This window comes from Gambusia affinis, linkage group LG14, assembly GCF_019740435.1.
Source record: "Gambusia affinis linkage group LG14, SWU_Gaff_1.0, whole genome shotgun sequence".
Classification (NCBI taxonomy): domain Eukaryota; kingdom Metazoa; phylum Chordata; class Actinopteri; order Cyprinodontiformes; family Poeciliidae; genus Gambusia; species Gambusia affinis.
The window spans coordinates 1706922-1720811 of NC_057881.1; the positions used below are offsets into that span (position 1 = coordinate 1706922).

General features: G+C 37.9%; 1 protein-coding gene across 1 annotated transcript; it reads left to right on the forward strand.

The window, feature by feature from the left end:
• Positions 1-1350: 1350 nt before the first annotated feature.
• Positions 1351-13108, forward strand: eloa (elongin A). Its single transcript, XM_044137678.1, is given in 13 exon segments — positions 1351-1664; positions 3880-3936; positions 4110-4222; positions 4888-5147; positions 5150-5230; positions 6339-6655; positions 7321-7429; positions 8830-8982; positions 9059-9156; positions 10079-10259; positions 10341-10470; positions 10751-10893; positions 10983-13108. Coding segments are annotated over 13 exon segments (1938 nt in total). The 5' UTR covers positions 1351-1430; the 3' UTR covers positions 11045-13108.
• The last annotated feature ends 782 nt before the right edge of the window (positions 13109-13890 follow it).

Below are 13890 nucleotides of genomic sequence, written 5' to 3' on the forward strand. Positions count from 1 at the left end.
TTAGTCCGTCTGCAGGAGTGCTGTGTGTGTGTGTGTGTGTGTGTGTGTATGGTTCAGGCTCCCACCAACAATGTGACGTCGGGTTCGTCAGAACCTCCTTCACATTTTCCACCTCCATCTCCAAATAGAGACTCTCTCCTTCAGCCTCCCGCCCGAAAATAGATCTGAGTTTCCCAGCTGTCCCATCGCCCAGAACCTCCGGCTGGGTCTCAGGTTCTGGTTCTGGATCCGGTTCTCTCCTGAACATCAGCCAGATTTCTCATTACAAAATGAAAACAAGGTCAATTTTTCTTCTCCAGACGTTACAAACAACCAAGAGAAATTATTAGAGATTTTTGAGGAATTCAGTCGATTTTTGTTGCTGTTATGTTTTCTCTAAAAATGAACTTGAATAAATAAATTTCTAAAGTTGAGCCGTTATGACCTCTCCTCATGAATATCTGAACATCTCCTCAATTTTTAAATGTCACTATAAATGAGTTCCAACTTAACCTTATGAGTAAAAATCAAGTCACTTTTTTAAAACAAATGTTGATTTTGTTATATAAATGAAAAAACACATTATTAAAAAATTCTGGAATAATTAAAACACAGCACATTTAATAAACAAAAAACATGAATGAATAAATAATGGATAAATAAGTAATGGATAAAATAATAATAAAATAAAATAATAGAAATCTGACTAGAAAAGGGATTTAAAAAAAAAAATCCGAAATAGCTTTCAGAGAAGTCACAGCAAATTTAATAAGTGAATAAATAAATAGATAAATTTGTCTTTCTGAAACAAACTTTACTGTTCATAAAAGTATCGCACATTATTTTAAAAAATCTATAAATGTTCGTGTCCATTCACAAAGGGTTCAAATATTTTTTATAAATAAAAAAATTAAAACCTATTCAATAAACAAAAAATAAATAAATGATGAATAAAATAATAAAAATTAAATTAATGAACCAAAAAGTCAGAAAAATCTAGTATATATTTTAAAAAGAGGCCAATCAAGGCCAGTTTTATGGATAAATCATTAAATAAGTCAATAAATTAATAAATTTTCTGCATCAAATTTAACTTTTTTTGCTAGATAGAGAATAGAAAAAAGTTATAGATTATTAGAAAAAAATCTATAAATGTTCATGTCCAATAAAAAAATGGTTCAAATATTCAATAAATTAAAAAACAAGCACAGTTGAAGCACGTGTAATAAATGAATGAGTGAATGTATAAATGAATTGATGAATAAATATGTGAGCTCGCGGCATTCTTAATAATTAAATATCTGCAGTTATTTTTGAAGCTGTTTTTTGTTTTGTTTTAGTTTTTTGTATTAACAGGTCTCTTTTATACTATCTGTTCTACGGAGTTAACGATCCTCCATCTTCACCCTCTACAGTTTTCTGTTTTATTACAGAAAAGCTGCGTTTACTTCATGTTTGTTGGTGTTTTTTCTTTCTATTGGATGTTTTGCGGCAGCGTGTTGAAGCAGCGGAACTCCTCCCCGGCTGTGTCGCTCTGCTCAGCCCGGATCCTGAAACAGTTTCCGGGGGACAGGGTACCAGCAGCAACAGCAGCAAAACCACCAGCAGCAGCCATGGCGGATCAGCTGCTGGAAACAGTGGAGCGACTTCAGTCCCGGATACAAGACAACCCGGAGCCCCGAAAGGTAAACCAGTCACCCAGTCCGAGACAACCGGGCGCCATGATTTTGAACCACCGAGTCCCGAGAACCGTCTTAAGCCGAGAAACGTCACAGACGTTCGGACACGGCAGCTTAGCGAGAGTCGTAACCGTTTTCTTAAATGATGCGTTCAGGGACTGCCGTCTGGCTCCGGCTTTAGGATTCCTTTAAATGAAATTTGACAGTTGTGGTTTACAGTTGTGTTTATAGTTGTTAAAAGTATCACAAAGGTATATATATATAGAATTGTTTTTATTACATGTTCTAATCATAAATGGCTCCTTTTTTGTGCGACATGACAGAATATTTTAGATCATTTATGATAAAACTCACGGCTACTACTGTGAAACGTTTAATTGCACCGGAATATTAGGAATATTTTAAAGATTACTCAGATTTTTCATGAACGGTAAATTCCAGACAAGTTGACAATAGAACAGGACAGATTTAAACAATTTATTTCTCTCAGCAAATACTTGTTTCTATAGATAGATGTATGGTAATGGCAGTGTTCTGGTTTCACAGGGGTTTTAATTGAAGGGTTGGGGTTTTAACAGATGAATAATGTGACCAAAACAGGTATGTAAGCAACTCCTGAGTGACAACACCCAAAGAAATCCTGCAGTTTACGTGAGAGGGTCATGGTTTGTCCGAATGAGGCAGGAAATGTCCACCAATCAGTCAGAACTGATGTTTTTCCACATGAAACCTGAAGCATCTTTAAGGATTAATGATGGTTTCAGTTTCCTCTTTTACTTTAGAATTTAAAACAATTTTAATCAAATCCAGGTGCAGACAGATTAGATTCCAAAACAGTCAAACTACAATAAAATCCACCACATTTAGTATTCTTTGATTAATAAGTTAATTAAATGTCTTATTTTTCTTATTGAGTGCTATATAAAAACAAATCTTTATAAAATTTATTTTATTCATATTATTTAAACTTAGCAAAACAATTTTTTTCTGTTTAGTCTTTTATTTTTTTTAAACTTAAACCATCTGAAGTCGGTGTGTATATCTTGATTTTATTTGCATTAAATATTGTTTTAATTTTTATATTAACATTTGATTTTTATTGTTCAAATACCCAAATAGTTGTTAAAACTTAAATTAAATAAATTAAAAAAACATTAATATTAGAATTTAGCGAGCTTATTGTGTATTTGTTACATGGTAATAGGAAATCTACCGTAATAGCGTCAAGATTTCCGACATTTTGTGAATGCATCGCAGAGACGTCACTATATTTACTGAGCTTCAACTTGTTCATACTGGCCCATTTAACTGAAGTTTTCACCCACACGGAGCCATGTTAGCCTGGTTCGGTGGCTGGTCGCTTCACTGCGAGACACTGATGAAAAACTAACTGATCAAAATCAAACGGAACCGGTCCAATACCGGAACGCTCCAGTTAGAGCAGATGTTAGCCGCTAAGCTAGCCGCCGTCAGTCCGGTCAGAGGAGTCCGATCTCCAGCTGAAGGCCTGAATGTTTCCCCCTGCCCTGGTTCCCTGGAGCCGGGCCACAGCTGCGGGTTAAACACCGCATTCTGTGGGAGGAAGACCGAGAAGCGCAGAGCTAAGCTGAAGCTGACTGAGCTCCTCTTTGTTTTAACAAAGAGATGCGTTCGGGGACCAGAAGAGGCGTTTAAGGACCTGAATAACCAGTAAACCCAGATAATTTCACCCAGTTTAACTGATTTTATCCACACGTCTTTATTTACACTGATTAAGAGCATCCAGAGAGGACCTGAGGGTGCACTTACTTTAAAAAACACAATAATTATATATAACAAATTTTTTTCCCATTCATACAACACAAACCAAATATATTTGAGTTTTTGGTGTCATCGCCTTTATCCCATGACTTAATTCCCTTACATTCCTAAATTTTTAGCTCAAATATGTTCCAGAAAAAGTTTTCTTAGTCACAACACTTAAAGTTGCTCTGGGATTGAAGACACAGAGCTTTGGCAAGGTTCTGCCGTCATTTTGTTCCGCACATCTTAAGGTGTCCAGCATTATGGAGACATTGTTGTTGACCATTTCTCGGGTTTCTATGGTTTTTAATAAAAAGTTAACAAATTAAATGTTTCTTTGAGGAAGTAAATTCAAAGCAAGCATGAATAGGAGTCGGTTTACTTATCTGCTCCTCTTGATTAGATCAGATCTTTAAACTTTAAACTGTTTGTTTTCCAGTTACTGAAGGCTCTCAAGAGACTGGGAGAAGTGCAGATGACTGTGGACATACTGGTGGTAAGTTCTGCTCTCTTTAGAGTTTTATTCAGGGAAAACATGTTCACCTTCAGGCTGGAATGGGTTTCCAGTCTATTAAAACCCAGTTTGACTCCCAGCTGCTAACAGTAACACGTAGCGCCAACGTAGCGCCGTGTTTTCCTGCTAATCTCCATATTTCTGTCATCCCACAGAGAACTGGAGTGGGCAAAACTGTGAACTCCTTCAGGAAACATGACTATGCAGGAGAGCTGGCGAAAAGCCTGGTAGCCAAGTGGAAGAAACTGGTTCCTCAGACTACAGACAGGTAGCACCTAAACACACAAACAGCATCAAATCATTAGTTGTCAGGTCTCCTGGTTTCTGTGTTTGGTTAAAGAAAAAGTTGATCCAGGGACTGATTGAGGTTATTATCATGTGTAAAATCTACGATGCACGTCTTTATTTACACTGATTAAGAGCATCCAGAGAGGACCTGAGGGTGCACTTACTTTCTCATGTCAGGTTAATATGAACCACTGGAGCCAATGGTGATGCGTTCAAGGTTCATTTCCTCTGTTTCTCTACAGCTATGGAAAACTGAAAATAATTAATTTATTACGTAACTTATCTTTTTATATAATTTATTTATTATACATCACAGTACAAAATTCATAGCGGCAGTACATTCGTAAAAAAGAAAAACATATATATAATACATTTTATTTTTAACTGATAATAAATAGAATATGTATTTTTTGTTATTATTTTATATGTATATAACAATTTTTGTTTTTTGATAAATTAAAAAATATCTATATAGAGATAATTTTCAAAATATATAATTTTATTATTTTATTTTTAATAATCAGATGGCACAAAAATACATAAATTATTCAATAAAAATATTGAGAAATTATTTAGATGTTTATTAAATAATAATAATAATGATGATGTGTTTTAGGTTAATTTTTTTCTGTGGTTTCTCCTCAGACCCAACAGTCACCAGAAACCAGCTCCCCAGTCCCACCACAGGTCCTACAGAGAGCCGTCCCCTGAGGAACAGCGCTCCTACGTGGAGGAAGAGGAGGAGGAGGAGGAGGAGATGGTGTACCACTTAAACTACTCCCTCTCTCCTCCTCAGCAGCAGCAGTTCAGCCCCCCGCAGCGAGGCGGCTACGAGTCAGAGGAATACGAGCCGGAGCCGAGCCCTCCTCCTCTTCCTCCTGCTCCTCTTCCTCCTCCCCGTAAGGAGATCCACCAATGAAGAAGCACAGCAGGAAGTCGACGGCGCACGACACCAAGAAGGAAGAGAAGAAGAAAGGAGGAGAGGACGGTGAGTCTGGGCCGGTTCTGACCCGACACATTTAACCTGAGAGAGATGATTACCCAGGCAAACACTTTGAGTTAGAGAACTTCCTGTTCCAGAGGATCATCAGGTTTGCTGACAGGAAGTCCCAAACAGTTTCCTCAGAACTGCTGACTCATCGGTTCTGTGAGCCGTCGCCGCGGTGACGGATAAACCAGCAACGTTTATCTGACAGTGTGATTAATAACACCGCACTGTGGAAAACTATTTATTCATTCATTTATCGATTTAGTTTTAATCATTTGGTACCAAAATACAAAAATTATTAGACATAATTAACAATTAACATTTGAGTTAATTAGTTTTATTAAATAACAATACTAATAATTCATATTATTATTATCATTATGTTCTTGTAATAATGAACTATCTAGATTATTATTGATAGTAACTATATTTAGTGCCAAAGCTGCTTAAAACAAAATGGCAATAGGACTAAATATATGTATATATTTTGAATTTGAATATTTAAATTATTACTTTTATTACTTTATTATTATAAATAGTCTTTATTTATCGATTTAGTTTTAATCATTTGGTACCAAAATACAAAAATTATTAGACATAATTAACAATTAACATTTGAGTTCATTAGTTTTATTAAATAACAATACTAATAATTCATATTATTATTATCATTATGTTCTTGTAATAATGAACTATCTAGATTATTATTGATAGTAACTATATTTAGTGACAAAGGTACAAAATAAAACATAATTTGGACAATTTATATGTATATATTTTGAATTTGAATATTTAAATTATTACTTTTATTACTTTATTATTATAAATAGTCTTTAATTTACCTGAGCCAGACGATTCTCTCTGTTCTAGTAAATAATGATGGAAAGCAGATGAAACCAGGTGCAGTTTCTGCTCTGAACCACTAGATGTCGCTAAGCGGCTTCAGAGTTCCCTGCAGCTGCTACGTCCCGCCACCTCGGCTCCGTTTATTCATGTGATTTTTGACTTAAAATGAAAACTTAAACTGCGTTGCTTCCATTTTGTCTCGTTATTTTTCTGAAACTGTTGCTTGTTGTTGACGTTTTTCTCCTGACCATTCCGTCACCAGGTCGACCCCGACCACCGAAGGACCCCCCCTCCAAGGAAGACGACGATGACTTCGAGGCGCACACCATGTCCTTCGAGTCGTTCCTCACGTACGACGCGCCGACTCCTGTCAAGAAGAAGAAGAAGCAGCAGCCGTCGTCCTCTTCTCACAGCAGACCGTCTCAGTCCTCCTCCGGTTCGTCGTCACGTCAGAACAGAACGACGGCCTCCTCTTCCTCCTCTTCCTCTAAATCTAATAAAGCCAACGGATCTCAGAGCTCCAAACGGAGTCACTCCGACTCCAGGTCTTCAGAAGCCAAACCAGAGAAACGCAAACGGGTGAGAAATCTTCAGATCAAATCATATGTGAAAGCTTCTTCTTCTGTTTAATATATATATATATATATATTTTAATTCATAATATTATGATAATAAAGTTATAATATTACAAAAACATTGTCTTAAGTCAGAAGAAGTGAAATAATACAAGAAAAAAGTCATAATGTTTCCAATTTAAAGTTGTAATAAGACCAGAATGCATGTTAATATCAGGAGAAAAAACACTCAACACGGAAAATAATACAAAAATTCAGTGAGAAATGTTGAGCATCCTGTGAAGTTCTCCTTTGGACTTAATACTTAATAAAAATACTTTTGATATATCAGCATCAAATTATTATCAGTAACAGGACTTTGAAATGATCAGGAACGTTTCTGGAGACAAAACCAGTTGACCTGAGCTGGACGTGTCAGATCCTGATAAAAATGTTTCCCTATTAAAAATGATTTTATCACTGTGTTTTCATAATTAAACAAAACTCATAGAAGCCCAGTTTGTACAATACTCCATCATACAGATCAAAGAAGAGATCATTTAAATAAAAGCCACTTTTTGAAAATATTTTCTGTAATTTCTTTTTTAAAAAGGAAAGAGAGCAAAAAAGAACAGAAACCAAATGAAAGAATCCTAGATTGTATTTTTAAGTTCTCTTTTTTCCGTGCAGGTTGTGGAGGCTCTTCCAACGCTCCCAGACATCCCGCTCCCAGCGATCCAGCCCAACTACAGACCTCTGCCCTCCATCGACACGCCGCTGTCCCCTCAGCGGCGCAAAGGTGACAGCTGGTACCTTACTGTGAAAAAAGGGCAAAGAAATACAATTTTAAACAGCAAAAATGGAAATATTCCTGGAAAACTATTCCAGAAATATAAAAAAATGACATTTTAAATAGAAGAAACTTCAATTAGAAGAATAGTTATTCAGTAAAATCCAACATTTGCTTAGAATAATAACAAAAATATATGTAGAAGTATCTGAATCAATACAAAAACTTAATAAATCTTACTAAAACTAAAAATGAATCAGCCAGAATTAAGCATATTTTCACTCTAAAACACATTTGTTTGTCATTTTGATGTGCTTGCTTTATAAACTTTGATTTTCATGCAGTTGTTAGATGTAATAATGTTATAATTCCAGTTTGATGGATATGGAGCAACATTCCTGCAGAAACAAAATGTTTTCATAACTTGCTCAGAGGTTGTGTGGGTTCTTGAAATCCTTGAAAATGTTTCAATTTCAGGTCAGTGTTTTCAAGGTTTGGAAAGTGCTTGATTTCTGCCTAAAGTCCTTGAAAGTGTTTGATATTCAAACTGCACAGTTTTGTAATAAGTGCAACATAACACTTGATTCAAAGCTGAAATTTGTTATTGATATTTGAAATCAAATATTTTTAGAAAAGACAGAAATATTTTTTTCTCACTTGCTGAAATTAAATCAAGATAAACTTGTTTTAGTTCAGTTAGAAGTATTTCAATTATCTCTATTTACTAGAGATAAATTGGAAACTTTCTAATTTTATTATTTTTATATTGCTTTGACCTTTTTTGTGTATTTTGTGTTTAAACATTTCATTTGAGCAGGAAGCTCATTTAATTTAACATGATTCATTTGGGTTAGTTCAGTGTAATGGATATATTTCCAATGGATCAGTGACTCATTGATCTGTGTGTTTGAAGTAAAGCTTGATGTTTATCTTAAATGCTAAACAGTGTTATTGAAAGTGGAGGATTTCTTTTGTAAAAGTTTCGTTTTGTTCGTGGACCCGTCAGGAATATAGGCTGTATGAGAGAAACTTTAAAAAATAATTATATTTTAGTTTATTTACTGCTGTAGAATGTAAAACACTATAAATACTAATAATAGTAATACATTTTGTCATTCAATAGTGAATTGAAACTACTTTTCTTAGTTTATGTCTACTGTTTTTATCTAGAAAGCATTGTGCTGGTAAAGTTTGAAAAGTTACCTTGAAAGGTTTGAATTTTGCTGGGGTGTGTTTGAACGCTGCTTTTTTCTGCATTCAGCCTCTTTCTGTTCTGGTTCCATCAGTTTGGATGTTTGTAATGGTTTAATGTTGCAGACGAACCTCCTGAAGGTTTCCTCAGGTTGAAACTCCTGCAGTAGTTTCGGGTTTCTCTGGCTCAGGTCCAGTTTCGCTGTTTTCACTTCCAGTTCCCGTGTGCAACGACGAGGAGGACGCAGGCTTCACCGGGAAGCGCTTCAACTCCAAGATGGTGGTCTACTCGGGGTCGAAGTCGTCCTACCTGCCCAGGATGATGACCCTGTATGAGCAGTGCATCCGGGTTCTGCAGAACAACATCGACTGTGAGTTCTGCTCCAGCCGTTCTGAACCAGAGGCTGCTGCAGGTTTTTATTTAGTGTTTCTTTGTTCTCCTCCCAGCCATCGCCGAAGTGGGCGGAGTCCCCTTCGAGATCCTGGAGCCGGTTCTGGAGCGATGCACTCCTGAGCAGCTGTACCGGATCGAGCAGAGCAACCAGGTTAGTCCGAACCTCTGAGGTGAAATATGATGCTTCCTTGAACAGCTTGAAGTTTGCTTTGTAAATATTGATATTCTAGTTTCTACTATATATTTACTCATAATAACTAATATTTTCTTAGTGTCAAGTCTCATATATTACTGAGATAATTAAGTACAAAAACATTTAAAATTAGAACAATATTCTAACATAAAAACATCTTGTCAGAAAGAAAACAAGCATAAATCTCCTTAATTTAAGATATTTAATCTTACTTAGATTTCAGTTTTTGCAGTGTAGGACAGATCTCTGGGTGATCAAATATTTTGTTTGCACAAAATAAGATTTTAGTTTAGTGAGTTCTGCGTATTTTGAGTTGTTTTAGGGCCTCTGTCACTTTAAATCCTAACAAGCTGCTGCTGGCCACGCCCCCCAACTCAACATTTACACTCACGTGAAAATGGCTGCAATTACACAACCGTACATGTTTGAAAAGCGTTAGTAGAGTCTCCTGCACAACCAGCCAAAATACAGCAAGTGCTTTCTGGATGGTAAGTCAACAACAAAACACCTGGTTTTCCCATCAGCCGTTGTGCAGTGAATACATCACTAAAACCAGCTGACCACAAGTGCTGGGGCTCAGTTTGGTTGCTAGGTAATGGGAGAGAACTCTACTGGGGTTGCTAGGTAACTGTCAGTGCCTGCTCGTTTGCGACGTTACATTCTGGAGGTTTTTGAAACGACTCATTCTCCAGACACCAAAAAACTTTGACTTATTACCAAAAGAGGCTGGGCGTTGATTAGGTTGTTTTTAGAAGCAGTGGAAAAGAAAATGGAAATGTAAGAATGTGCAAAGTGTGAATTTTGCGTAACAGGTCCCCTTTAAAGTTTAAAGTTTCAGGGTTGTTGTGAGGCTGAGAGTTTCTGCTCTCTCCTCCCTCAGTGCTTCACTGAGGACTCAGACGAGCTCTGGAAGCGTCACTGCCGGCGGGACTTCAAGCGCGAGTCTCCCCAGGAGTTCGAGTCGTGGAGGGAGATGTACCTGCGGCTGCATGACGAGCGCGAGGAGCGGCTCAGGTTGCTCACCCACAACATCAGCTCTGCCCACGCCAACAAACCCAAAGGTAGGCGGGGCTTCACCCGAGTCGCGCTGTGATGTCTGATCTCCCGATGGGAACTGAGATCCCGAGCGCTGTGTCCCGCAGGACGGCAGGTTAAGTTGGCGTTCGTGAACTCAGTGGCCAAGCCGCCTCGGGACGTCCGCCGCCGCCAGGAGAAGTTTGGAACCTCCAGCAGTTCGTCATCGGCCTCCACGGCAGCTGCTTCCCCCATCAAGTGAGTTTCTCATGACCAGATGTCAGATTTATCACTTTACATTGATAGCTGACAGATTTTCTGATAGATTTGAGCATTTTCCTCTCATCAAGATGTTGATCGGTTTGTCAGAGGAGGTTCTTATTTGAATGGCCACCAGGGGGAGCTTTTACTCCGAGGTCCTGATTAGATCTGTCACTGTAATAAATACTGTAGATGATAAATTGTCCCACATTGGGAGCAAACAACAGTTTTGTTTCAACTGCATCTCAGTTAAGTCTCTTTTCTTTGTCTCTTTCAGAATAAAACCAGCATCCTCTGACTTTGCTGGTGACTCCAGCCACTCCTCTTCACATTTCAGCTCTCCAGCCGGTTCGTCTCGCTCTTCAGCGCCACCTGGAGGAGGAACTGTTCATCCCAGCCGGGAAAAGCCACAAGTCAAAAGTGAGTTTGTTCTGATTTTAATCGGGTGTGTTGAAGTTTATGTGTAGTTCTGTTTGTGTTTAACTCTCCTGAACTTGTTGCTGTTGCAGAAATCGCCCCCATGATGGCCAAAACCATCAAAGCGTTCAAGAACCGATTCTCCCGCCGGTAGTCTGCCAGAATCCGAAGGAAGGTTTTAATTTAATTTTTAGCTGCTTTTTTCCTCCAGATACACACGGCATGAACTTCACGGTACTGCTGAGAACACGGCTTCGTTTCTGCAGCTTTTTCAGTATTTCCCTCCGGCGCCGACGGCACACAGACACAGGTGGACATCTTTAGCCGCTGGAACGTTTCACCGTTTGGGAACTGTAGATGTTAGATGGTTCTGCTTTTCTGAGCTGAGCACAAAAACTAGAAACAAACGTGGAATCAGAGAAGCGTCGGTTTGTAGATGTGAACAGAATCGGCACCGGCTGGAACCAGCTCTTTGGGTTCGATCTGGGTGACTTTCAGAAAATCATGTTTTACTGCAGAAAAATCATGATTTATAGAGATTAATACTGAGAAATATGATTTCATTTATTTTATCCCAACTCCCTATTTGCATTATTGTGGTTCTGATCTCTGTCTGGACCAGCTGGCCCGCCTGGTAGAAGCAAATGAACGTCCTGTTGGTAGACGGTATTTATTGGATGAGGTTGTGGAGAACAGGAGTCCAGTTGTCTCTGTGGAACCAAACGTCCTGCGGCGGTCCACTCCGACTCATATCTGGAATCATCTTTTTTAAAAAGGACAAACTGGAACGATATGAGAGGCTTAAAGAGCAAAATGACCCGTTTTAAGGGTTTTTTAATCTTAAACTTCAGTGTCAACCTATTTTAAAAATCTTATTTAAAATTATAATTTGAAGACAGATGATCTGCTGAAGAGCTCTGTTACCAGCAGCCTGTCAAGATTTATCTCATATTTTATTAATTAGTAAAAATGCTTTAGGAAAACTGTCTGGTTCCCAGAGAGCTGTTTGCTGAAAGAGTTTTTTTTATCTGCTGCTTGGCCCAACTCTTCTTCTTTGGTTTCCTCTTACCATCAGAGGAATTTAACCACTTTTTATAATATTCCCAGAGACGAAGAACAAGAACTGGATCATAAAGGGTCTTAGAAGAACTTATGTCTAAAGGTGTAGAAGAAAGTCTGGTTTCCTTGGAGGACTGGCTCATTAAAGAAAACCAGTTTCCTGTTTGGAAGCAGCTAAACTTTCCAGCACAGATTGCACAAAACTTTGATTTAAAAATCAGCCTTATGAAGGTTGCAGCTGTCTGACTCATCTGGACAACCGTATGTTAGGAAAACGCACCTGCAAACAGGAAATCCTACAGGTTTTTTATTTTCCTGGCTCTCTGCTGCTCACTCACTCATCAGTGGAATTTTTTATGTTTTGAAGTATTTTAAAAAACAGGAGAGAAACATTGAGCATCTTGAGATGAGCCCGACTTTTCTCTGGTTCAAGATCATCAATCTACCAAAATAATACTGTGAATTCAAACATTATTATAAATATATGGGTAACAGTCCACCTCTGGCCACACAGAGACACATCTGTCATGTTGCGTACAGAAGAGAAAGATGAATTTTAAAAGTGTCAGGCTAGCAGTTTCCATCTGTTTCCAGTCTTTGTGCTAAGCCAACAAATGGCAAGTGGATCAGACACCTGCTTAGTCTCTTCAAAGAAAACAAGTTGAACTTTTTCTTTTTAAGGTACTTTTGATTGAATGAGCTCTCGTTGCTTTTCCTTTCTGACCAAATGACACTAAACCTTCCCGCTGGTCGCTTCATGGCCGCTGGAGGAGCTGTTGTTAGGAAACCGAGCCGTTCAGATGTGATCCTGTGATTCCTGGTGATGTTTCAGTGTGTGTCTAGGGAGGAGGGCTGAACTGTAAGCAGAAACACACACCCTGCTGTCTTATTTTTACCTCTGCTGTGGCTTCAGGTCCTGTTCTCCTCCTGCTGGAAGTCTGTTTCTGTTTGCTTCACTGTGACAAACTGTTTCTAATGAGGGAAGTTCATAGGACGTCTGCGGCTTCAGCCCTCCATCACCATGAGATGTATTTATTTTCAGAAATGGGACCTGGTACCTTCCCTGCAACACGGGCTCCAGTAGATGGAAAACTGTAATTTTATTAGATTTTAATAAATGTTATGTGGTCATTTTTATTAAAATTTACTTTTGCCCTGACGAACTCTCTGTGTGGAACTTGTTTTGAATGAAAATGTCTGATTTTATGTAGAAATATATGGGATATGGATATTAATAAGGAAACCTTTCGGAAATCTGTTCTGTCAGCTTTAATGAAGAATGAGAAGAAGGCTCCTCGGAGATTCTGCCAATCAGTCCTAATAAAGTGCGTTTTCCATTTTTATGGTCTGATTAGGGCTTCATGTAGTTCACTCCATCACTGGACTTCAGCAGGAAGAATTTAATTTCTCTGAAAGTGTTGGGTTTGGTTTTATGAAATTAAAGTAAGCAATTTTATGGATCTCACGGATATGGAGAGGAAAAATGTAGAAATTTGTTTTAACTGGATAATGGCTTCCGAGATATATTTCATGCTCTACCTTTTATATCCGGATGTTTATCTTATCCTTTCCGCTATATAAGCCTATTTTCTTAGTTTTAACCTAATTATTTTTGCAACACCCTAGTAAACATTTTACGTCAGTCGCAGCGTTTGATGGTTACCGATGGGAGCCAATCAGCTCAGTTTTCTCTCCTCCTAAAAAGCTTCCGACAGTATACCGGTTGACATTTCCCTGTGACCCTGTTATTTTCAAAATAAAATGTTGACGGCTTTACAAATTAAGATAAAAAGCCGAGTTAATCTTTGAATAAAGTTATAGAAACATAAGAGCATTAACTCCGATTAACATTATGTTAATAGTTTTTCGAAAATATTATTTATTCCGTTTCATGACTGCAAAGGGAAAGCTGCTGCTTTTATTTCGAAGAGCTCATATCTG